A 27,168-nucleotide genomic window follows, 5' to 3' on the forward strand; every position below is an offset into this window, starting at 1 on the left:
ATAGGGAGGCACTGATATATGGGGCCTATACGAAGATCTGGACCCGTATACACAATTTTCTGGCAAAGGCTGTAGTTACCATTACGAATTCTAAACATTAAATTTGTAACAACTCCGATGAATAATGTCCCTAAAATCGTCAAAATATCGAATATCGGGGGTACTGTTGTATGTGGGCTATACGATATCGTGGACCTATATAGACATTTCTCTTCCAGGTGGTAAAGTACTCAGAAGGAATTCCTTTTGTGGATTTTCAGACAATTTCATTGAAAATTTTGGCTACAATCGTCAAAATACCAAATATCGTGTGGGTACCGTTATATGGGGGCTATACGATATTGTGGACCGATATATCCCATCTTGACCTGCCTGCAAACCATAGATTGATCTGTGCAACATTTTAGCTTCCTCTCTTTATTAGTTTTGATTAGCGTGATTACAATAGACGGACGGACAGGGCTAAATCGTCTGAGATTTTTACTTTGATCAAGAATATATATATATACTTTGTTGTGTCTTAAATTATTATTTCGATGACTTATTATTTAGATGAGACGAACTTAATAAACCCTCAATACTATGAATGTAGGAAGGTATAAAAATAATTCCGCTCCCAAGAACTAATGAGTGTCAAAATTCTTTGAATCCTTTTTGGTTAAAATAATAAGAATATAAATCTCTTCAATCTGGCCGTAAATCCTAAGATCGATTGAAGTCGAATATTTCGGGTAGGAGTTCCTCATAACTCACAACGGGCTAAGGAAGTTTTCTCCTTTATTTAAAAACTCGCCAAAGTGGTAACACTGATTCAATTCATTCTTCCACTACGGCTAAGACACGATCACGTTGTGAGCATTGCATGCAAACTTTGTGCTGTGCATTTGGTTACTGACTCTTTTTTGTTGTTGTTGTTTTTACTGAAGGTGTTACAGTTGCTGACTGTTTGGCTGAGACAATGACGACGATGATGATGAACATCATTATCGTCAGTTGCTTTAGTGACGGCGTCTTAAGATAGACAAACCGACACAGCGACACACAGAAGTAGGCAGACTGGCTGTTGTTTGGCACCCATCATTGTTGCGCATGTGCCACAAGCTGAGAAACGGCTCATAGCACAGCACCAATCTGCCCGCCCGTCTGCCTGCCTGCCAAACGGCCAAACACAGCACCACAAAAAAGAGTTTCAATTTCATTTTTAAACAAATGCTAACCGCAAACACATCTTTAATGCATAATCAACTTTCGAAGAGTGCGGTCCGGTCGTTTGGCCAATAAAAATTAACAAAAAAAAATACAATTCAAGTGACAAAAAATTAAGTATTTTTAAAACCAAAGAAGCAGAAAAAAATTAAATATTAAAAGAAAATTTCAAACTCAGAAAAATTATTTTTTAAAAACGACAAATAACAAAATGTCGTTCGCGCCGAAAATATGTACGCTTGTGCTAATCGTAGTCACCTCATGTATTCTAGTCGAAAATCGCAGCTACAACAATGGTCTCATCTTCTATGACCTTACAACGAAACAAGTCTTCCTGCCACCAACCGTATCGGTGTCTCGCGGCCGTAGTTTGTCCAATTTTAAATTCTCCAGCAAAGGTTCCATATGGTCTACTTTTGGTAAACCATGCGATTGTGCCGGACCCTTATGTGGCTGTTGTGTTGGTATCAAAGTGAAACAATATAATTTCGATCAGAAAAGTACGTGTTGAAAATATTAAATATTTTTGTCTTATACAATGCGATTCAAGATGACTATTGGATAATGTTGATAAAAGAAAAAAAAAAACATAAAAATTTGGCAAAAAAAAAATTAATTGTTTATTTCGAACATGTCTGAAGTTCAAACAAAGTGAGCACCTAACAAATGAATGATTTACAATAGTTACCAAAGAAACATAGTATGCCAGATCAGATATGAACCACCGACAATGTGTCAACAATTTCAATTTTTTATTTGTTGTTGTGATCCGAAAAAAAAAGAAATTTAATTACTGTTAAGTGAAATTACCATCCTCGTTGTATCACAACTGCCAGCGTGCTAATTGAATACAAATATCCAATTGCAAATATTACGCGAATCAGAGTAGATGATATGAGCATATCGGTATTGAGCCAAACAAGAAAATGAAAGTTATTATCTGAAGACATTAAAATACACTTATGAAGATGACAAAGCCAAATATTGGACAAACCTATACAAATGGAAAAAATGCCAAATTTTCCAATCTTGCAATTGCCAATAAAAATGAAGTCATTACATTTTTTATGAAAATGTCCTTGGCATCAGTGCAATATTTCGAAATATAGACAACATTTTTAGTTTTATTAAAACTGTTTTAATAAATGATAATATAAGAGTGTATATTTTAAATTGTGAAAGAAATTTTTTCGTACCATTATTTTAACTAGCCTGAAGAAGATTTGCTGATGCTAAGAAAATATTGGCTACAAGCGATAAAGACAAACAATCAAGAAAATCTTAAACAAAAAAAAAAAACGTTCCCTATTTTCCAAAATATTAATTTAAATTAAACCAGTAAAGAAAGTCCTAAAATCGGGCGGGGCCGACTTTATGATACATTACACCACTTTGCTAATTTTGTAGAGCTTTAATCATACACGCTATGATTATAATTATAATTTAAAGTTCAAAGGACTAAATATGCCGAAGCATTTGTATCTTTTAAATTCGGACTTGTATTGCCCATTTGGTGCAAAATTAATTTGAAATCAGACAACGATATATATAGGAGCTATATCCAAATCTGAACCGATCTCGATAAAATTTGGCAAATATATTTCTGAGCTGTATTTGATATATTTCCCTGAATATCGTTTTTACGGAGTGCATATTACGGCTGTGGGTAGCAAATACATCAAATCGGATGAACAGTATATATGGGAGCTATAGCTATACCTGAACCGATCTTCACCAAATTTGACATATTAGCTTCTAGACTCAATTCGATCGTATGTGCCAAATTCCATCCCATTTGGGCAAATATTAGACGTTTGGTGTACAATACAATGTAAATCGGACGAAGTTATACATGTGACCTATATCCAAATCTGAACCGATCTCGATGAAATTTAGCAAAGGTATTTCTGAGCTGAATTTGATATATTTCCCCAAATATTGTTGTTACAGAGTGCATATTACGGCTGCGGAGGACAAAAATAACAAATCGGATAAACAATATATACGGGAGCTTTCGCTATATCTGAACCGATTTCGATTAAATTTGGCATACTTATTTTCAGGCCTAATTTAGTTGTATGTGCAAAATCCCATACTATTCGGGCTGATATTACACGTTTGGTGCACAATAAAAGCAAATCGGACGAAGATATATATGGGAGCTATATCTAAATTTTTACCGATTATCTCCAATATCAATAGGGTTCGTCCTTGGGCCAAACAAATGATATATGCAAAATTTCATCTCAATCGGATAATAAATGCGACCTGCATTTTGTTCACAAGAATTCATGGACAGACGGACGGACGGACAGACGGACTGCCATGCGTAAGTCAACTCAGAAAGTCATTCTATGGAGATCAAAAGTAACTATGGGTCTATCTCGTTTCCTTTTGCATGTTACAAACAAATGCACAAATACATAATACCTTTACCACTATGTGGTGTAGGGTATAACTATATGTAGGTTTAGCCGACAGATGTATACCCTCAGCCAATACTCGTTTACTTAAATATATTTTGACTTCTGTTATGATTTTTCAAATTGTTAACAATCCATGGAGTGCATTCCGAAGGAATGGACTAATAATGTCCATTACATATCGGACCTAAATAAATATAATATAAATATTGCGAAGTGCCAAGTTTGGACTATATAGGTTACTTCCTTCAATTTATATGAAATATGTGATAATTTTTAGAAAATGTTCAGACGCGAATGAGGTACCAGATATAATCGACCGAAGTATTCCATTTTCATATTTCATCTAATACAGATAAACCAGTAAGGAAATTTCAAAATTCGGGCGGGACCGACTACATGATGCCCTACACCACTATGCATATTTAGTAGAGTTCACGTAACAAAAAAAAAAAAAAAAAAATATATACATATATATATATATATATATATATATATATATATATATATATATATATATATATATATATATATATATATATATTTTTTTTTTTTTTTTTTTTTTTTTTTTCTTTTCTTTTTTTTTAAGTAGAACATACATCCTATCAGCCCTTGGCTTTAGAGCAGTTATAATTTGGTTCCAAAGGGAACAAATATATTGGAGGCATATCCAATTGTGAATGGATTTTCACTGAATTTGAAGGAGACATTTTAATCTTTTATAGCATATAATATTGCTGTAGAGTACATGATATTACTTCGAGAAGGATTATATTAAAAAATATATATATGGGAACCGAGTTCCACAAAATGGAAACTTACGTCCTGAAATATACTCCACTTGGGCTAATATTAGCCATTATTTGCGCAATAAACCTGAAATCGGATTGAGGATATATATGGTAGCTATATCCAAATCTTAGCCGTTCTCGATAAAATTTATCAAAGGTATTTCCTAGCTCCATAAGATATCTGGTACCAAATATCATTGTAGTCAAATGCATATTACGAATGTGAGAAACTTACACACAGAATCGGATGAAACATATATAAGAGAGCTATAGCTATATCTAAACCGATTTTCACCAAATTTAATTTACTTGCTTCTAGACTGAATTCGGTCGGATTTGCCAAAATTCAGGTAATTTGGCTTGATATTGGTTATATGATGCACAATTAACTCGAAACCGGTTAAGGATATATATGGGAGATATATCCAAATCTGAACCGATCTTGACAAAATTTGATACACTTATTTCAGAGTTGTATCTGATATCTGGTACCAAATATCATTGTTGTCGAATGCATTTTACACTTGTGAGGTACTTTAAACCCCAAATCGGATAAAACATATATATGGTAGCTGTTGCTATATCTGAACCGATTTCCACCTAATTTGAAGTACTGGTTTCTGGGTTAAATTCAGTCTTAATTGTCAAGATTCAGCCCATTTGGGTTGATATTTGCCATTTGGTATACAATAAAACTGATATCCTATATTATTTCTGGGCTGTTTTTCAAAACCGGAAACCCTATATGAGGGAGGTATCAGAAATATGAAGAGAACTGAATGTTTACTTCGGATTTTATAATCGTTTTTGTTATTCAAAACTTTGACCCTTTGTGGGGGAGGAACCAGAGGGAATGGTCCGAAATATTGAGCTAAGTCTGAATGGAATTGGATCTTAGTTCGGCGTTTTTTTTTTTTTTTTTTTTTTGAGCTTCATGGATATTCAAAATGTTGACCCCTTTGAGAGGAAGGTACCAGAATGGGGTGGTTTGATATATCCCACCTTGAGTTAAAAAAAATATTGATATCAAAAGTAATAGTTCGGTATATCCCATCTTCACACCAGAGCTTGGGTTAATAAAAAACATTGTGATGTGCCTAATTTTAAGACAATCGGACTCTTACATCATGAGCAAAATCGTATCATACTTTTTCTTTCTGTGAAGTAAAATATTTTGTTGAAAACTTCGACCTTCTGTGGGGGAGGTAAAAGAAGAAGTGGATCGATATTGCGCATCTCCGAACTCAATCTAAGTTTGATAATGATATTACGATGTAAAAAGTTTGGATCAAATCACCCAGTCATACAGATAGACGGACGGACATCGCTAGATCGACTCCAAATGTACTGAAACAGATTTTGTCCAAAGAGACCTAGGGTCTAAAATCGTAATTCGATGAGGCACGGTTTGACCGTTTCAAATGATACATACCTCTGTATGGTTGAGGGTAAAATTATGGATATATCGAGACATGAAATGTTCGACCCATTCGAATGCTGCCTTTTACTCCTTATAAGAATTCTCACGTTTGTTTATACCCCCCATATAACGGTACCTCCCGATATTCGGTATTTTGATTTTATCGACATTATACCGATTTTTTTAAGTTTCGCATTTGAATATTGTAATGACTTTTGACAAATTTTACCTACGCAGGTTCATCTCGTGGTATAGACACTAATATAATAGCTACATTCGGTATTTTTAAGATTTAAACAGAATTTTTAACGGATTTTATTGTTTTTGAGAATTGCCAAATTCGTTCCAAATGGTGGAGGGTATTCAAAGTTCGGTCTGGCCGAACTTACAGCCAAACATTGGGCGGGACCATATAATCGGTATATTTATACTCTACACCACTATGTATATTTAGTGGAGATTCCGTAACCGCAAATTATATTGGGAATTTAATTGAAGTAGATCACACCACCTATCAACCTTTGGCTTTAGAGCAGTTATAATTTGGTTTCAGAGAGATCGATCGATCAAATCGATTTTCACCAAATTTTTGACTGAGACATTTTTATGTTTTATACCAAATAACATTGGTATAGAGTGTATGATATCACTCCGAGAAGGATTATATTATATAATATGTTGGAGCCTAGTTCCACCAATAGGAAACGTACATCCCGAAATTCACAAAAAAAAAACTGAAATCGGATTAAGGATATATATGCGACCTATATCCAAATCTGAGCCGATCTCAATAAAATTTGACAAAGGTATTTCCGAGCTCTATAACATATTTCGATTAGTCGGGCTTAATCCCACTTTTATTGTTTTTATAAAAACAATGTTTTTTTATTTGGGGAGAAAAATTCATATTTTTCCTATTTAATTCCGAATTTCTTTTATCAAAAAAAAATCCGGCCTTATCCTATGAGCTCAAACATGGGCCTTTTCGGTTCATATTTGGATATAGCGCCTATATAAATTCCGTCGATATTATGTAAATGATGCACATTAACTCCAATTCTCTCAAAACTGCATAGAGCTAGTAGGGTAGAGTGTGACGTATTTCGGTGCATTTTACCAGTTTTATATCTTTGCCATCTTAATAAGATTATAATCACCACTTGTTAACATGTGAAAACGCTCGATAGAAACAACAACACATTAGCTTATCATTAAATTCCATTGTTTATAAATTATTTTAACACCCTATGATACAATTTATTGGCGCTACTCTTTTGTCATGCGAATGGAAGTTGGCGGCGTTTGCAAGACACTTTCAACTTTGATTCATTGAAACGAAAGAAAGAAAAAAAACAAAACTTTCTCATTGCAAGCAATTTTTAGCTGGCAGAGTGCAGCTTTTTGTTTCGCTTGCGAGCGAATTAAGTGGATGGCATGTAAATACAACGGAGGCTTAGTAGGCATGCAAATCAAATCAAATGACTAGTAAATTATCCATAAAAATGTTCACTTTCAACGACAATGTCAGTCATTCAAACTATTTTATTTTACATTTCAGATATATCACCGACAAGACGGCGAAGCGACAGCTTCAAATTTGCATTACTTTCGTGGGGCATAATAAATTTCATTTTAAACAATGTTATTTTTTCTGTTGTTTTTGGTCTATTTTAAAAATGCATTATTTATAATTAAAATGTAAATAGTTTAGGGATCATGTCTGCATGTGATGTGAAGGGAGTGTGGGGGTGGGGGGGGGGGTATTGCAACATTGTCATAACTTTAGTACACTAAGAAATGTCTAAAAAATGCATTTTTGCCCAAATGTGTCTTCAAGAAAAATCTATCCAATTTCAGACTCCAGTGGCCGAAAATAACAAGAAGTGATTTCACATATATTTAGGCTAAACCAAAACAAATAGCAATGTTTACGATTACGGTAGGAAGATAAAATGTCTAAATAAGCCATTTTCATGGAAAAAAATTGCAAAATCTTCAAAACATCTACAATAACAAGTTGTGGCATGAAAATACCTAAACTTCTTCAAGAAGTTTAGGTATACAAATCTCTTTAAAATGTTTTTTGCTTAATTATATTTTTATACCCTCCACATACATAGTAGGGATTTTTAGACCCAACAAAGTATATATATTCGTGATCAACTAAGTTTATTTAGTCATGTCCGTCCGTCCGTATGTTGTAATCATGCTAAAGTCCAAACGGGGTGTGACAGGAAGCTATAATTTGGCAAAGAGTTGTATCTTGTCTCGAGTGGCAGAACTTGTTCTTTACAGATCCCCTTTTTCTTATAGTTCCCATATAATTGTACCTCTCCATATTCGGAATTTTGACGATAAAGCGGAATAGCTTAAAATTATATATTTAGAGTTCATATTAGATTCTATATCCTGCAGCAGAACACTGTCTAGGACCACGTTTGCCTATAGCTCCCATTTAAAGATACTTACCGATATTCGGTATTTTGACGACTTAATCCACATTTTCTACCTGAATTACATAAAACGTAATTTATGGATTCCGTAATGGGTCCTACTGCTTTTTCTCAGCAATTTCTATATAAGTCAAAGTTTTTCCTCCCGGAATTCGATATTTTGATGTGTGAAGTCAATTTTTTTACAGAATTGTTTGAAATTTGGATTGCATGTTCCTAATAACAGACGTAACGCATGCCCCTCGAATACTGGAATATCGGCATTTACATATATATTTTTACATGAGTTACTTTCCAAATTGTGGAGGGTATAACTTAAGTATCCGAACTTAAGTGATTTTTTTACTTGTTTATATGTAAAATTGGATTAAATATCACAAAACGACCATTCTTTTAGCGAAAATATTAACCAAAGAAATTTAAAATTTTGAATTTTGATTAAAAAAAGAAAATTCCATGAAAAACTATTCGAAATCAAATAGAGTAAATGTCTGTGCTTAAAGCTTAAATGTGCTTCAATTTTGAAAATGTCGATTATTGGCCCAGTGAGAATACAACCTTAAAATTTAATCCGATTTAATGTATATTCTGTCCTAAATCTGATATTCCGAATAAAATTGATAGTAACACACGGAGTCAAACTAAATTGCAAATTTTTCCCCTGGAGCCGCAAAATGCACTGGTTAAAATATAATAAAGATTTGGTCCAAAAAGGCACATGTCCTTTTGTCCATATATTTTTTAAGCAAGCTTGCAAGTGCCTGTTGCTTCATCAGCGAAATGTCCATATTAAAAGTTTAAATTCGATTCAACAGTTCATTTTAGCCTTTTCAGTACTCAAAATGCATAATTTTTTCAGTTTGACAATTTTTGTACCCTCAGCCATATGGCTAGAGAGGGTATATATCATTTGATACGGTCAAAATGTGCGTAGTCGAAATAACGGTTTTAAACCCAAGGTGTCTTTAGACCAAATCCATTTCAGAACATTTGAAGTCGATCTAGCGATGTCCGTCCGTCCGTCAGTCTATCTGACTGGCTGATGCGCACGATAACTCTCGAAGGGAGTATCCGATTTGGTCCAAACTTGGTACATCGTAATATTTTTGTCAAACATAGATTGAGTTCGGAGATGGGCAACATCGGTCCACTCCTGCTGATACGTCCCCCACAAAAGATCCACATTTTCAAAAAATGTATTTTCTGCACAGAAAGAAAAACGATAGTCCGATTTCGCTCCAACTTTGCAAATCCTAAAATATATATAATCCTAATATCGGTCCACTCCATCAAGTACCTCTTCCACAAAGGGTCTAAATTTTGAAAAATTACAACTTTACAAAATGTGATGTAAGGTCCGATTGTCTTCAAATTTCACACATCCCAATAATGTTATTAACCCAAGGTCTGGTGTTAAGATGGAATACATACACTCCTTCTGGTACCTCCCCCTTAAAGTTTCAACATTTTGAATATCCATGAAGCTCATAAAAAGCGAAATTAACATCGGATTCTATTCCAGACTTGGTACATCTTAATATTTTCATCAACACAAGATAAAGATGGTATGGATCATTTCCTTTGCTACCTGCCTCACATAGGGTTCAAGATTTTGAAAAACAAAACGCACAAAGAAAGCGAAATAAGCATCCAACTCTCCTCAACTTTCACACACACAAACATTTTTGCTAACGCAAGATCTCTTGTGAAGATGAACCCCTTCTGGTACCTCACCCACAAAGGGTCACAATTTTCAATACTTGTATCAGTCATAACTTGCGAAACAAGTCAGCGATTCTTTACAACTTGCTATATCTAAATATTTCTCCCAAACAGAAACCTGAGATGCATGTGTAATTTATGATTTCGCAAAAAATTGGATATAAATATTCGATTTTCTTGATATTACCCATATTGCCTATACCAATTTTTTCTATTGTCTGTATTAGATGAAGCATGAAAATGGAATACTTCGGTCGACTATATCTGGTAACTCACGCACATTTTAACAGTTTCTAAAAATAATCACATATCTCATAAAAAGTGAAGGAATTACTCGATATAGACCAAACGTCACGTCGCAATGTTTATATCTTGTTTATTTAGGTCCGACAATATTGGTCCATTCCTGCGGAACCTAATTATAGAGGGTCAACAATTTAAATAATCATAACAGAAGTCAAAATATATATTTTTAGTACAAGAGTCGTGCTAAATATTACCCGATACGTATCTTTTTTTTCGAAATTCGAAAAATATCAAAGATTTTAGAAAAAAATGCTCGAAAAAAATTTTTTCCGAAAAAAAAATCTGAGAGAATTGCAATATTCGAATTTCAAAAAATTAAAGTATGCAGAATTGTTCTCATTACTGTTCTCTCTTACTAAATTCGAAAAGAACGACAATTCCGAAAGTATGCCAGAATTGCAATTTTTGATTTTCGAAAAACCAGCAGTTGTGCTAGGTTGTGCTAACTTGTGCCGTATATTTTTTCTCAATATCTTTTACCGTTTTCGAGATATGACAATTTCGAAAAAACTGTATTTTTCAGAAAAATCACTGTAACTTTTGTAAATATTCAAACATTGAGATGTGAAAAAATTTAATGAGACGTGCCCACTTAACATAATTTTTCGCTCATTCCCCAGCATATCAATATTTAAATTTTTAAAAAATTGCAACGATTTTTCTGTTTTTCGAAATTGTCATATCTCGAAAATAGAGAAAAAAAATAAACTGCACAAGTTAGCACAAATCAAGAACAACTCATCACAACAGTTAGTTTATCGAAATTCGAAAACTGCAATTCTGACATACTTTCGAAAATATCGTTTTTTTTTTTAATTTGGTAAGAGATATCGAAAAAATGTTAATGGTACAAATAAGCACAAACCGAGAATAATTCAGCACAACTTTATTTATTTCAAAATTCGAAAATTCCAATTCTCCAAGTTTTTTTTTTTTTTTTTTTTGAAAAAAATCCATTTTAGAATATTTTGAAATTGACCATGACTTTTATATAGAAAATATCAAAATTCCCATCGGCAATTGACACGAAACACGAATTTTCTGGATTTCCGGCCCAAGATAAGAATTTTGCATGACTGACTCAGATCAAGACAAGATTTTTCGGAATCTCGGGCTAAATGCATAAAATACTTGAAACCACCACATGTCAACATATTGTATTGTAGGGTATAAACACGAAAAAGCCTCTGCTGAACCAAAAAATAGTCCTCACATATATTCAGATTTTCTTTCATAGCCACATACATTTCCGTAATTTTGGAAAATATTGAAATTTCCCAAACAAATATATGTATTTACTTCCAATTACCGTCTCTACAAAATTTTCTAATTATGGTCCATTTTCCTCTCTTCTTCTTTCAGTGTGCGCCAATGTGACGTATGTGGGTCCGAAAAACGAACTAAATCTGGAAATGTTCGTCAATGAAACACAATCGGCCAAATATGCTGTATCCGCCCGTAACCCCTCACCGTTCTGTATACCGGTTATGTTAGGCATCCCCATGTCCATGTGTGTCCAGATGTCTGATGTCGGTTTGCAGGGTGATAATATGCATGCCTGTATGGATTTTATGGTACAATTGGCATCGACGCAAATTTTCGAAATGCATTTCCAGTGTATGCAATTGGGGGCACAGGGAGCTCAATGGGTGTTGCCAGGTGGTGGTGGATCGGTTATACCGCCATCACAGAGTAAGATAACCGATCGTAATGATGAAGATTATGGCACTTCGGATGAGTATTACGATGAAGAGGAAGAGAAGGAAGATAAGGTGGAAAAGGAAAATGTCATTAATGAAGAAAATGCTGAGAAAAATGAGTTGGAGGATAAAGAGAATGAAGAGGAGAATGAAAATAAGGCTGAGGAAGAAGTGGATTATAATGACCTCGCGCAAGAAAACGATAAAAAGTCTTCGAAAGAAAACGAAGTTGTAACAGATGAGGAGAAAAGGGAAGAGAACATAAAACTTACAAATGTGGGCATTGCTGCTATGTTAAGGCCAAAACCCAAAAGTGAGGAGGAAGAGGAGGAATCAGCCGAAACCGAAACTTTTGATATGTTGACAAAAAATGACAGCCAGATGTCCACGGAAAATACTCCCAATGAAAATTTGAGTGTCTCCAATATTGGCAATGACTCGAATGCCAAGTCAGAGGAAACGTTGGAGCAAACCACGGAGTTGGCCAACGATTTCCCCACCCCTATGGCCAATGTCACAATAGAAAACAAACTTGCTGACAATATCAATGACTCCGTAATGAGTATTACATCTTCCAGCTCCAGTGAAGCTCCAATAGTCATTTTACCAGAAACAACAACAACGACAGCTTCACCATTAACCGGACCATTGAACTCAACGTCTATTACAAAGACAGAGGAAAGTAACAGTGCCCATAATGAGAGTGATTATGATAATGAAGAAAGTGGAGAGGAGAAAGAGAAAGAGGATGATGAAATCGATGAAGATGAGGACGATGACGACGATGATGATGCTGACGAAGAAGAGGAAGATGAAGACGACGAAGAAGATGATGATGAATCGACTACGAGTGAAGTGAAAGAGCCCGAAAATGCCATAATCGAACAGAAATTGACAACCACAACAGATGACAACAATAAAAATATAATTGTTGCTACAACAACCAAACCAGATGAAGAAAAAAGTACGGATGAAGAAGAAAAGGGGGATGAAGAAGAGGATGATGATGATGAAGATGATGCTGATGATTATGAAGAAGAGTACGATGAAAGTGCAACGGATGCCCCAGCCAATGACAATAATCCAAAGAGTGGCCTTGATGCTGCGACTTCAACATCGACAACACCAGCAACAAGTCATCAACAAATCATTGCCACAAACCAAACATTATCACTAACGACAAATGGCATTGTTGAGAAATCCGACAATGAAATGAATGCTGTAAATCTTCAATTATCCCCAGATGACATGCTTAATGCCAAAGATAACAAAAACAATGACAACGAAGAAAAAGACAACAAAAACAACAACAACGACTCCAGCGAGAGCTTAACAAGCACAAATCAAACGCTTAGCAGTCTGAACACCACAAATGCAATTGAGAATCACAGCCCGTCACCACAGCTCACAGAGGCGCTAACTGTCAGCAACAATGACAGCGTAACAACAACACCTCAAACACCTGCCCGTCAGCTACACCGAATGTATAGAGAGAAAAATATACCCGCACGATTCCGAGGTGGTCACAAATATCGCCCAAGTCAGCATTATCCCCATTATCATCAAGACAATGTGTAACACAATTGAAAGTGCGCGAAACTGGTGTCTATTCTCCAAGGGGGGAAGATTTATTTATTTGTTATTTTTTAACATAATTATATTTGTAAATAGTTTTTTTTCCAAACAGAGCATAAGTGACAAACAAACAAACACATTTACATTGTCATTAACACATTCGTGGGACTTAAAGTCAAACGTGAGAGGCTCTAACAGTACCATTAACACATTCGTGGGAGAGAGAGAGTGTTAGAGAGAAGTGATGGGAATATTTACATTTTTATTGGAAATTCATGTTTAATAATGAGTGGACCATACTTAAAGTAGCATCTATGGCAAAATTTATATAAGGTAATCTTATGCTAAAGGCTCAATTAGACATGCCATAACCATAACCGTTACCACATAAAACAGTTGTTCAAACCAAACTAAGGGGGTAAAATGTAATTGTTTTTTTTGTGACATACCATAACGCCATAGCCACAACTCCTAACGTAGTAACCATTTGAATTTTGATTTTCTGTCCATAGATACTTTTGAGGATCTTCATAGAATCAATTTCTGGGTCGATATATGTATGTCAGTCCGTCTGTCCATGTATTTTTGTGAACAAAATGCAGATCGCATTTATTATCCGATTGAGCTGAAATATTCCAAACAATATATATTTGGCTCAAGGACGAGCCCTTTAGAAATTGGTTGAAATTTAGATATAGCACCCATATATATCTTCAACCGATTCCGGGTTAATTGTGCACCAAATGGCCATTCTATCATCCAAGAAACAAGTTCTTAAAATTTGGTAAAAAATCGGTTTAGATATAGCTATAGCTCCCATAAAACTATTGCTTCAATAATATTTTTTAAAATATAATTCTTATCGAAGTCATATCATGCCCTATACAGCAATGATATTTAGTACTAGAGGTAATCGATTTAGAGTTAGATATAGTTCCCAAATTGGTTCATAGTTGGTATTATCTACTTCGCATAAATTCCCAATATAAATCGACGTAACGGTTTTAGACACAGGGACTTTTTGGATCAAATCTGATTCAGGGCATTTGGGGTCGATCTAGGGTTGTCCCTCCGTCTGGCTGACTGGCTGGTGGCACGATAACACTCGAATGGTATATCCGACTTCATCCAAACTTGGTATGTCGTAATATTATTTTCAAACTTAGGTCGAGTTCAGACATGGGCATTATCGTCCATGTCCACCCCTTCCAGTACCTATCCCACAAAAGGTCAGAATTTTCACAAAGAATAATTTACCTAATAGAAGGAGACAGAATCATATCAAATATCAATATATATGTCAGTGCTAGGTCAGGTGCGAAAATGGACAATATCGGCTCACTCCAACATGTAGCTCGCCCCACAAAGGGTCACAATTTTGAATAATTTCACTCTTATAAAGATTCTCCTCAATTTTCATATATCTCAATATTTTTACTACACTCCCACAAAGGGGTTAACCATGACGCTCATAAAAGCGAAATGAGCATCTGATTCTTTTCAAACGTGGCAAATCGGATGAACAATATATATGGGAGCTATAGCTATATCTGAACCGATCTTCACCAAATTTGGCATACTACCTTCTAGACTCAATTCGGTCGTAAGTGCCAACACAAGATCAAGTATGGGGATTGGATATATCCGCTTACCCCTTCTGGTACATTCCCCACAAGGGTAAACATTTTATAGGAGTTATTTTCGGAATTTTGAAGGTTTCTGACACAATTTCCAACCAAATTAGATGAAACTTGATTGATTTGGAGTTCTCGGTAGGTCTGTTATCTCTCTGCAAAAAATGTTTGCTTCAGGTCCACCAATTGGTATAGCCCCCATATAAAGGTACTTCCCGATTTTCGGTATTTTGAAGGTTTCTGCCACAATTTCCAACCAAATTAGCTGAAACTTTACATTTGGGGTTCTCTCGTTGCGAAAAATTTTGATTCCAGTTCAGGAAATGGTATAGACCTCATATAACGGTGCCTTCAGATTTTCGGTATTTTGACGATAGCGACATTACTCACCGAAATTGTTTCAAATTTCGTATTTGACGTTTCTAATGTGTACTACAGTCCATGACAGAAAATTACATATTTAGGTTCAGTTCTTCGTATAGCCCCCATATATCTTCCCTATATTCGGTATTTTGATGATATTAGCGACATTATTCACCGGAATTATTTCAAATTTTGTATTTGAAATTCGGAATCGGTACTACATTAATTAATCTTGTTTTCGAGTTTTTACCAGATTTTTTAATTGAATCATCCATAGCTAAAATGCTACCGTTGCAATAATGTTTCAATGACAATTGTTTTAAAGGGTTTTGCCAAATCTTCCAACGAATTTGGTCTTGGTTTCGGGTTATCAATAGACGCCCCATTTTGGTATTATATTGTTAACACGCAGAATATATCTTTTTAAGATCTTCATAGAACCAGATGGTAAGGCGATTTCTAAATATATTTTTCTCATATACGAATCTTCTAGTTTTTCCAAGAATCGAATTTTTACACAGTTATCATACAAACTTTTCTCCGATATGTACACCGATATGGACTGGGCATTATCTCTTTGTGAATTTGTTTGTAACATAAAGAAGGAGAGATGAAATGGACCGATAGCTATATTTGGTGATCTCCATATAACACTTTGGAAAATTCTTACGATTATCTCTGCTAAATATGCATAGAGACTGGGGGAGGCGACTATAGTCGTAGTATATATACGGTTTCGCGTTTAATATTCGGAACAAAGATTTGGAAATTGCAAATCGGTTAAGTAAAAAAACGAACATCATACGATTAGCCAATAGTAAAACAGAAATAACGGCGAATGTGTGTACCCACATATTTTTTACGAGTTCAAATATAAATTCCAACTCTAAATATTAATGAGCATTTCAATTTTTTAAATTACGATACATTTCTAATCACTTAACGCATTGAGCTTTCTTCATGCTTTCTATCCCAAACTCCCCACCGTTTGTGTTAAATGACATTTTAAAAATAATTGACAATATTTGTGTGTAACCATTAAAATGCACACGAATGCTCGTACATACATATGTATGTATGTATGGATGGATAGTTTACAATACTGACCGACCAACTAATTGTTTTCATTTTCTTGTTTAATTTTTGTTATTTATGAGCTGTTATCGTTATTATGTTATTATTAACATTTACTTTGTTATTTATTTATATAGCTGTAGGATATTTTCATAATGTAATATATTATTGTTAACTATAATTAATTGTAGATATTAAATAAAAATAAAATATTTAAATATTAACATTTGTGTTTTTTTTTTTTTTTGAAGGGTATTGTGATGTTTCCTCTCAGTGTTTGTTTAACTGGAATAGATAGCTGGGTTCATTATACCCTGCAACACTATGTATGTGTTGGGGGTATTATAAGTTTGGCCAAAAATTATTTAACAATAATGGTTTGCACATAGGAAACTATATATGGATCTTCCCATCTCGCCGAGCTGGGTCGATTTAGCTATGTATGTCCGTCCATGTTAATTCCGATCCGATCCTCACCAAATTGATAATGGAGGTAGCGTTAGGTTCAGAATAGAAGCCTATTGTTTTTGGAACTGATCGCAAAATATTTAGAGGTTGAAATGGACCAAAAACAGAAAAAATCTGGATTGTGATTTTGTTGCTCTACAGATGGAATTTTGCATGGATTTAGGGTTTAGGGCTGGACAGAAGACAACAAATTCGGATGGTCATCGAAAAATAGGTTAAAATAAACCATAACTTTTAGGTAAAAAATAAACGAAAATCTCCACTAAACCGTGAATATTTTTAATCCCGACGAAATCACAAATACATTAGAAGGTCACTTCTGACCATTACAGTGATGCTGATAGCAAAGATATTGAATATTTGGCGAAATAGGTACAACTGATGTTAGTTATTCCGCTTATAAGTCAGGAACCGCTTGACGGGTTTTTTTAACAGAAGAGTGAAGAAAATCGCAAAAAAAATATTTTTTTTTTCAATTTTTTCATATTTTTATCGCATTCGATGTTTATACCCTACACCACAAGGTGGTCAGGGTGTTATGTCTTTGTGCTTTTGTTGGTAAAAAGGACACGAGATAGACCCATAGTTACTTTTGATGATCTGCATAGAATCAAATTGTGAGTCGATGTATGCATGTCCGTCCGTCTGACCGTCTGACTCGTGAACAAACTGCAGGTCGCATTTATTATCCGATTGAGAACAATATTTGTTTGAACCAAGGACGAACCCTATCGAAACTGGTGATAATAGGATCATATTTAGATATTGCTTCCATATATCATTAACCGATTTCGGTTAATGATATATCTAATGTAAATCCAAATGACCTGTCTTTTTGCATATCCGACTAAATTCAGTCTAGAAGCAAGTACATCAAATTTGGAGAAAATCGGTTAAGATATAGCTATAGCTCCCATATATATGTTTCATCCAATTTAGTGCTTTAACACATGCGGAATATGCATTCGACAACAATGATATTTAATACTTATAGAGCTCGAAAATACTTATGCCAAATTCTTTCAAGATCGGTTCAAATTTGGATATAGCTCCCATATATATCTTCCACCGATCTCGGGTTAATTGTGTAACAAATGGCCAATATTTGTCCAAAAGTCCTGATTTTTGGGTACAACCGACCGAATTCATTCTAGAAACAAGTACTTCTAATTTGGTGAAAATCGGTTAAGATATAGCTATAGCTCCCATATATATGTTTCATCCGATTTAGCCTTAAAGTCCATCACATGCGTAATATGCACTCCACACTCCAAGTATATTTGATACCGGACATCAGGTACAGCTCGAAAATACCTCTGCCAAATATTATCGAGATCGGTTCAGATTGTTATATAACTTCGATATATATTTTCATCCGACTTTATGGTCATTGCTCATCTTATATGTAATGTCAGACCAAATTGAATAGATTTCTATACCCTCCACCTTGGAAAGGAGGGTATATTAACTTTGTCATTCCGTTTGTAACATCCTTAAATATTCATCGTAGACCCCATAAAGTATATATATTCATAATCAGCATAAAATTCTAAATCGGTCCACGTTTTGGTATAGTCCCCATATAACGGTACCTCCCGATATTCGGTATTTTAATGATTTATGCCACATTTTTTCACGGATTTATCTGAAAATTGGTATTTGTAGGTCATAATGGGTTCCAGCTCCGGTGGCAAAACATTGCATGTATAGGTCCACGTTTTGATATAGTCCCCATATAACGGTACCTCCCGATATTCGGTATTTTGATGATTTTTGCCACATTTTTTCACGGAATTGTCTGAAAATTGGTATTTGTAGGTCATAATGGGTTCTAGCTCCTTTGGTGAAACATTGCATGTATAGGTCCATGATTTGGTATAGATCCCATATAACGGTACCTCCCGATATTCGGCATTTTAATTGTTTTTGCCACATTTCTTTGCGGATTTGTCTAGAAATTGGTATTTGTTGGTCTTAATAGGTTCTACCTCTTATGGTGAAACACTGTATGTATAGGTCCACGTTTTTTTATAGCCCCATATAACCGTATTTCCCAATATTCGGTATTTTGATGATTTTTGGCACATTTTCACAGGAATATGTCTAAAAATTGGTATATGTGGGTCATAATGGGCTCTTATGTTTCCTTTACCCTAAGATGGAGGGTATTAAAAGTTTGGACCGGCCGAACTTAATGTCATTTTACTTGTTTTATATTCAACCGGATTTTACCATTTGGTGAAACTCGGTCCGGTAAATCGATTGCTCAAATAAATATTATTTGATATAATCCTTATCGAAGTCATATCATGCACTATACAGCAATGTTTTCTTGGTACTAGAAGTCTCAATTAAATTTGTTGAAAATCGATTTAGAGTTGGACATAGTTCCAAAATTTTGACTGCTCATAAGGCATAATTCGTATTCGAATAAGGTTCATAGTTGGTATAATCTGCTTCACATAAATTCCCAATATAAAATTTTGTTGTCTCCGAACTCTATTAAATACGCGTAGTGGTGTAGGGTCGGCATCGCCCGCAAATTCCTAATGTCAACTTTAATATAGATCTTTCATTCATAACTTTACGTTCTAATTATACCCTCAGCCATATGGCTACAGAGTCGGAGTCGATCTATCAATGTCCGTCCGTCCATCTGTCTGTCTGTCTGCCTGGCTGGTGCGCACGATAACTCTCGAAGGGAACATCCGATTTGACCCAAACTTAGTACATCGCAATATTTTTGTCAAACTTAGAGCGTGTTCGGAGATGGGCAATATCGGCCCACTCCTTCTGGTACCTCCCACACAAAATGTCAAAATTTTCAAAGAAAATTAAAAAATTAAAAAAAAAAAATTATTGCACAGAAAGAGAAAGTATAATCCGATTTTCCTCGGACTTTGCAAATCCTAATATTTTCATCAGTTCTAGGTCAGGTGAGAAAATGGACAATATTGGTCCACTCCATCAGGGACCTCCCCCACAAAGGGTCAAAATTTTGAATAATTACAACTCTTATAAAATGTGATGTAAGAGTCCGATAGTCTTTAAATGTCACACATCGCAATAATTTTATTAGCACAAGGTCTGGTGTGCAAATGGAATGTATCGGTCCACTCCTTCGGGTGACTGAAAATATTTTTTGCACAGAAAGAGAAACGATAATTCGATTTTGCTCGAACTTTGCAAATCCTAATATTTGCATCAGTGCTAGGTCATGTGCTAAAATTGACAGTACCGGTCCACTCAATCAAGTACCTCTCTTTGGGTCTGATTCGAAATGGACAATATTGACACATTACTTCGGAACCGGCTCCATATAGGGTCAAACTTTTGAATAATTGTAACACTAGTCAAATATATTTCGATTATTTAATCGAACATAGGCTGAGGGTATATATCTGTCGGCAATACCGACTGATACTTTTTAACTTGTTTTACCAATATTTCTGCGTAAATCAAGAAGTGAGATCGAGAATCCCACTACAAATGCTTTTATAACCCAAAATTTCAAATAATGAAGGTAAACCAACCTTTGCATCTACTAAACTTAATTTATTGAAAAGCAGAGTTTAGCCATATTTTGTTCATACCAAAAGATTTACACCCTTTTAGTTATAACATTGAGATTACAGTGGTAAGTTATTACAATAACCATAAATTGTTTCAAATTTTGGAGAAATATAAATAATCCAAAACCCTAGTTACGAAATAATTTAATGGTAACACTTGACGATTAACGGGCACAAATTGTTTTATTTTGACCTTCCATTGAATGACGTTCACTAATTATATATTTTTTTTTTTTCAGAAGAAAATATAAAATAATCGTGGGAAAGTAAAACAATAGATTGTCAAGATTGTTTTGACCTAAATGATAACATGGCAAACAAAGGGCTTACATAACTTATTTGTTTGTAACAACCATAATATTTTATTTTTTTCATAATATTTTTATTTTATATTAAAATTTAAAGACTTACCACCCTCAATTTGTAGGCATAGTTTATCATTTCAATTTTTTTTCTGTAAAAATTAGAAATTTGAAAAAGTTCGAAATGCTCACACCTTATTTGAATTATTTTTTTTAAAACTTACTTAATACTACAGTTATAACAAGGAAAATTTTGTTGAAATTTGAAATTACTTATTTCTAATTTAAAAGATTCACGGTTTACGGATTGAAGAATGCCCAGTTGATTTATTAGTTACCCATGGTCATGGACGGTCCGGTGATTCGTTTTAAATATCTTAGTGTCAATGATGCCTGAACCGTGGGGTGGTGATTTCATATATGGAACTAACATGTGGAAAAAAATACGCTCTTTCCAAAATACGAAAATTTGGGCATGAAAAATATTAAATAAAACAAGAAGTATCCATTGGAAACACTAAACTTCAAATAAGAAATATCTCCGGTGAAATGTGTGGCTATAAAAAAAATTTGGACCTTTATAGTCGATTATCTACCAGAGAAGACGGTACCTAATACGAACTTCAAATAAAAATTTGATATAATTGTTTTGAAAAATGTAGCTAAAACCATAAATATTGGGAAGTATCCTAGGCTTCCTACATACTGTGAAAATACGGCCAATTTTCAGAAAATTCGAGTTTAAATGGTTACTTAAACATTCGGTTAAATGTGCCAAAATCCATCCAATTTGAGCTGATATTATGTATATGGTTGGTGATGTATATGGAAGCCATAGCTGAACCGATCTCGATAAAATTTGACAGAGGTTTCTCTGAGCTTTATCTGTTATCTGCAATCTTGTAAAGGGTGTTTTTTAAGCTAGATAGAACTTTAAATTGTAAAAAGTAACACAAAAAATTCAAAAAAAATCTTTCGCCGATTGGGCTCTAGAGCTGTTGGCAAATGACCCGTTGTTTTATCGCAAAATTGTGTTCTGCGATGAGGCGCATTTTTGGCTTAACGGGTGTGTTAATAAGCAAAATTGCCGCATATGGAGTGAGACCAATCCACAAGAGACCCTACAGACTCCATTACATCCAGAAAAATGCACCGTATGGTGCGGTTTTCACGCTGGTGGCGTCATCGGACCTTATTTCTTCAAAAATGAGGTCGGAGCTCGCGTTACGGTCAATGGAGATCGTTACCGCACCATGATCAATGATTTTTTGTTTAAAAATATGGATGACATTGATCCGGAGGAGATGTGGTTTCAACAGGATGGCGCTACGTGCCATACGACGAACGAACCATCGACTTATTGAAATCAGAATTTGGCGATAAGTTGATTTCGAGAAGTGGACCTGTCAATTGGCCTCCAAGGTCGTGTGATTTGACACCTCTCGATTATTTCCTGTGGGGCTACGTGAAGTCACTGGTTTATGCTGATAAACCAGCAACAATTGACGCCTTGGAGGCCAGCATTGTTCGTGTTATTCGTGACATACGGCCAGCAGTGCTCGAAAAAGTGGCCAAAAATTGGACGTCCAGAATGCACTTCGTCAAGAACAGCCAACAGGCACCGCCCATATGCCCGAAATCATTTTCAAATGGTAATGTCACGTATTGATCTTTCGAATAAAAAAAATTTTTGATTAAAATTTAATTTTTTGCGTTATTTTTTACAATTCCAAGTTCTATCGTTACAATTCCTGTAGAGTGCCTATTACGAAAGTGAGGGACTAGAATAATAATAATATAATTTAGAATTATGTAAGTATTGTTTTCACTGGGTATGCATAGGCATGTTAATGCCCTAGGTAATAGCGTTACCCACTACCAAACTAAGAATAAATAGTCAACTAGACATGGAGAAACGTTTTTTTTTTTTTTTTTTTTTTTTTGATTATAACAATTTTTGTCAAATGTTTGAAGTTCGAAGATATACAATTGAACATGAGATTTAATCACATAAAAGAGAATGCATCTCAGTTGGAGGCTCATTAGCCCCCAATAGAGATTGGAAGGTTAAACAAACTAAAACAAAAATTAAAAATATTTACCAAGAAACGTAAATAAATAATTTAAAACTAAATAAATAAAAATAAATATATTAATATGAAATAGTTTTTCATCACTTCAATTTCATGTGTCCAACTAATGTTTTACGTTAAAGCGAATTGAATGTGGAGCGAATAACGTCTCAAAGCGCCATCTAATAATAACACTATGAACTATAATTATATTTTTCCATTTAGTGTCTTAGCTAAAATTAACATCCAATGCAACAACCATGTTATGAAGTGGTGAAAAAATTATTTGTAAAAACATTTTGCTAATTAAAAAAATAATTTTGAGTACATAAACGATGTCGTATTTGTTTGCCAATTCAAACGTATGTTTGAAAAGTTTGACAGAATTTTAAAGAGATTTTGCTGAGACTGTAGCGTAAACTTTGACGTACTTTATAAACATATTCACCTTCCTCACTATGGTTAAATTTGGTAACATTTGTTTAAATAAATTATTTTTAGATGTCAGATAAACACATTTCTATTAATCTTCAGGAAAGAATAAATATTCGGGCATGGCCGACTTTATGATACCCTAAACCACTATACGAATATAGTACTGATCCCGTTACATATGCATATACTAAATCGAAAGAGAAACAAACACATAAAAAAGTTTATATTGGGAATTTATGTGAAGTAGATCATCAAACCATGAACCCTATTTTAGAGCAGTTATAATTTGATTTCAAATGGAACTAATTCTGAATCGATTATTACTAAATTTGGCGGAGGCGTTTTTACCTCTCATACTAAATAACATCACTTTGAGAAGTATTATATTAATAACTATATATCGGAGTCGAATTCCAATAAATGGAAAAATTCGGTTGTATATGAAAAAATCTATCTGATTTGGGCTGATATGACATATATGGTGAACAATAACCGTGAAACGGATAAAGACATATACGGAAGCTATATCTAAATCTAAACCAATCTTGATAAAATGTGTCATATATATTTCTAAGCTGTATTTGATATCTTTTCCCGAATATCGTTGTTGTGGAGTCCATATTACGGCTGTAGGTAACTAAAATAAAAAATTGGATGGACAATATACATATAGAATATCGGTTTAGATATATAAAGCTAATCTAAACCAATATTCTCCAAATTTGAAGTACTTGGTTTTAGGCGGAATTCGGTCTTACTTGACAAATTTCACCTCATTTTATCTGATATTAGCCATTTAGTGCACAGTAATCCTGAAATTGAATAAAAATAAATGTGGGAGCTACATTCAAATCTGAACCGATCTCTATAAAATTTGACAGAGGTAGTTCTAAGCTTTATAATATATCTGGTACCAAATATCATTGCTGTAGAGCGCATATTACGAATGTGTGGGACCTAAACACGAAATCGTATGAAGCATATATATGAGGATTATAACTATATCTGAAACGATTTTCGAAATTTGATGCATTTGCTTCTAGACTGAATTCGTTCGAATGTGCCAAAATACAGGTCATTCGGATTGATATTGGCCAGTTGGTGATATTGGCCGAAAATACATGGACGGACGGACAGATGAACTGACATTCATTTTAAAAAATTTTAAACCATTCATAAAGATTTAAAACGTAAATGAATCTGAAACATGTGTACAGAATATTTGAGAACAAATATTTGCGTTTCCAATTTTAATGTAAACAAAATACAAAACTTGTGCGGAAATAATTTCCTGTACGAAACGGAAAAAAAAACTCTAAAAAACACAAAAATGATAAATTAAAATCTCTTAAATTCAATTAAATTTGAGCTGTAACCTAGTTTAGACGTTCTGTAGAAGTGAAAATTTTTCGAAAAAAAAAAGAAATGAAAAAATATTTATTTATCTCAATACTCTGTACAGCCGCATATCTGAGCACAGCTGCCACCAATTATTGTAAATCGGGATTATGTCCAACAGGTCAAACACACATTGCCTGCAACAATACTGGGGTATTAGAGTTGAATACAATTCTGTAAAGAAAACGGAAATATAAATAATCCCACTTTTTTCAGAAATTTTATTCCAGTTGTTCGAAAGATGCTGCCATGGTACAAATTGGACCGAATCTACAAAAGTTTATTGTCAATCAACATAATAATAAACGTAACTTGATTGCTGGTGGCAAGGTTGCCAAGTTTAAGCCAGCCTGTCGTATGGCCACCATGAAATGGGATGCGGAATTAGCCAAAATAGCTTCGTACAATGTTCGTCAGTGTAAGATGGAACATGATAAATGTCGCAATACACAAAAATATAAATTTGCGGGACAAAATTTGGCCTGGCGATCGTATACGGGAACACCGAATAAACAACAGCTAATAAAGGCAGCGATAAACGCCTGGTACTCAGAATATAAAAACACCAAATGGACCCAAATCCAATCTTATCCGTCGAACTATAAAGGACCGTAAGTAAAGGAAAATTATTGACTTTTCCAATTCTTCATAAAGAAATTCCAATTTTTTCCCCTTAGAGCCATCGGCCATTTTACAGCCTTGATGGGCGAGCGCAACATTGCCGTGGGCTGTGCTGCCTCCACATATTCCACTCAAGGCGTTAAATACAAAACATTTTTAGTGGCCTGCAATTATGCAACGACAAATATGATCGGGAGTCCTATCTATACTGGATGCGCGAGAGCAACTGCAAAATGTAAAGCCGGTAAAAATTCCAAATATCCCAATTTATGCGCTCCCAAAGAAGTTTACAATGTTAACAAATGGTGAAAGTCCAAATTGGTAAAAAAATAATAAAAATAAATAAAGAGAAACATTGTTGACAGTAATTTCCGAACTTTGAATGCCCTCCACTATATGAAGGGAATTTGCAAATTTCCAAAAAAAAACAGTAAGGAAAGCTCAAAAGTCGGGCGGGTCCGACTATATGATACCCTACACCACTATGCATATTTAGTAGAGCTCTCGTAAAAAGGTTTATACAGGGCATTTCAGAGATCTATGAGATATTTGGTACAAAATCAAAATCTATCTAATTCTATCGTGCATTTTACGAACTATAGCTATCTCTGAACCGGGTTTCTCCAAATTTGACGTATTAGCTTCTAGACTGAATTCGGTCTTATGTACGAAAATTCATGCCATTTGGGCTGATATTGGCCATTTGATGCACAATTAACACGAAATCGGATGAAGATATATATGGGAGGCATATCCAAATCGGAACAGATTTTAATAAAATTAAAATCAACTATTTTTGGGCTTTATCTAATATCTGTACCAAATATCATTCCTGTGGAGTGCATATTACGAATGTGAGGGACTTAAAGACCAAATCGGACGAAAGATATATATGGGAGCTATAGCTATATCTGAACCGATTTTTACTAAAATTGGTGTACTTGCTTCTAAGCTGGTTTCGGTCGGATTTACCAAAATTGATGCTATTACGGCCATTTGGTGGTCAATCACCCGGAATCGGATGAAGATATATATGGGAGCTATATCCAAATCTGAACCGATTTCGATAAAATTTTAAACAGCTATTCCTGTGCTCCATCTAATACCTGGTACCAAATATCACGGTCGTGGAGTGAATATTACGAATGTAAGGGACTAAAACACTAAATCGGATGAAACATATATATGGTTGCTATATCTATATCTGAACCGATTTTCACTAAATTTTATATACTTGCTTCTAGGCTGAATTTGGTCCGATGTACTAAAATTCAGTCCATTTGGAGTTATATCGGCCATTTGGTGCACAATTAACCCGAAATCGGATGAAGATATATATGGGAGCTATATCCAAATCTGAACCGATTTCGATAAAATTACAAACAGCTATTTCTGTGCTGCATCTAATACCTGGTACCAAATATCACGGTTGTGATGTGCATAGTAGGAATGTGAGGGACTTAAAGATCAAATCGGATAAAACATGTATATGGGAGCTATAGCTGTTTCTGAACCGATTTTATCCAAATTTGTTGTATTTGCTTTAAGGCTAATCTCGATTACATGTGCCAAAATTCGGGCCATTTGGGCTGATATTGGCCATTTGGTGGTCAATTAACCCGAAATCGGATGA

The 27,168-nt window shown here is 34.5% G+C and overlaps 2 protein-coding genes across 2 annotated transcripts; both read left to right on the forward strand.

The window, feature by feature from the left end:
* The first annotated feature begins 1,417 nt into the window (after window positions 1–1,417).
* On the forward strand, window positions 1,418–13,640 carry LOC101890457 (FK506-binding protein 5-like). Its single transcript, XM_011297595.3, has 2 exons — window positions 1,418–1,706; window positions 11,684–13,640. The coding sequence occupies exons 1-2, from the start codon at window positions 1,418–1,420 to the stop codon at window positions 13,597–13,599; spliced, it is 2,205 nt and encodes a 734-aa protein (XP_011295897.2). The 3' UTR covers window positions 13,600–13,640.
* Window positions 13,641–24,941: 11,301 nt separating this feature from the next.
* LOC101890284 (antigen 5 like allergen Cul n 1-like) lies at window positions 24,942–25,844 on the forward strand. The gene is made up of 3 exons (XM_011297594.2): window positions 24,942–25,067; window positions 25,131–25,525; window positions 25,592–25,844. The coding sequence occupies exons 1-3, from the start codon at window positions 24,942–24,944 to the stop codon at window positions 25,842–25,844; spliced, it is 774 nt and encodes a 257-aa protein (XP_011295896.2).
* Window positions 25,845–27,168: the final 1,324 nt, after the last annotated feature.

The sequence above is a fragment of the Musca domestica genome, unplaced genomic scaffold (genome assembly GCF_030504385.1).
Source record: "Musca domestica strain aabys unplaced genomic scaffold, Musca_domestica.polishedcontigs.V.1.1 137, whole genome shotgun sequence".
Taxonomy (NCBI): Eukaryota; Metazoa; Arthropoda; class Insecta; order Diptera; family Muscidae; genus Musca; species Musca domestica.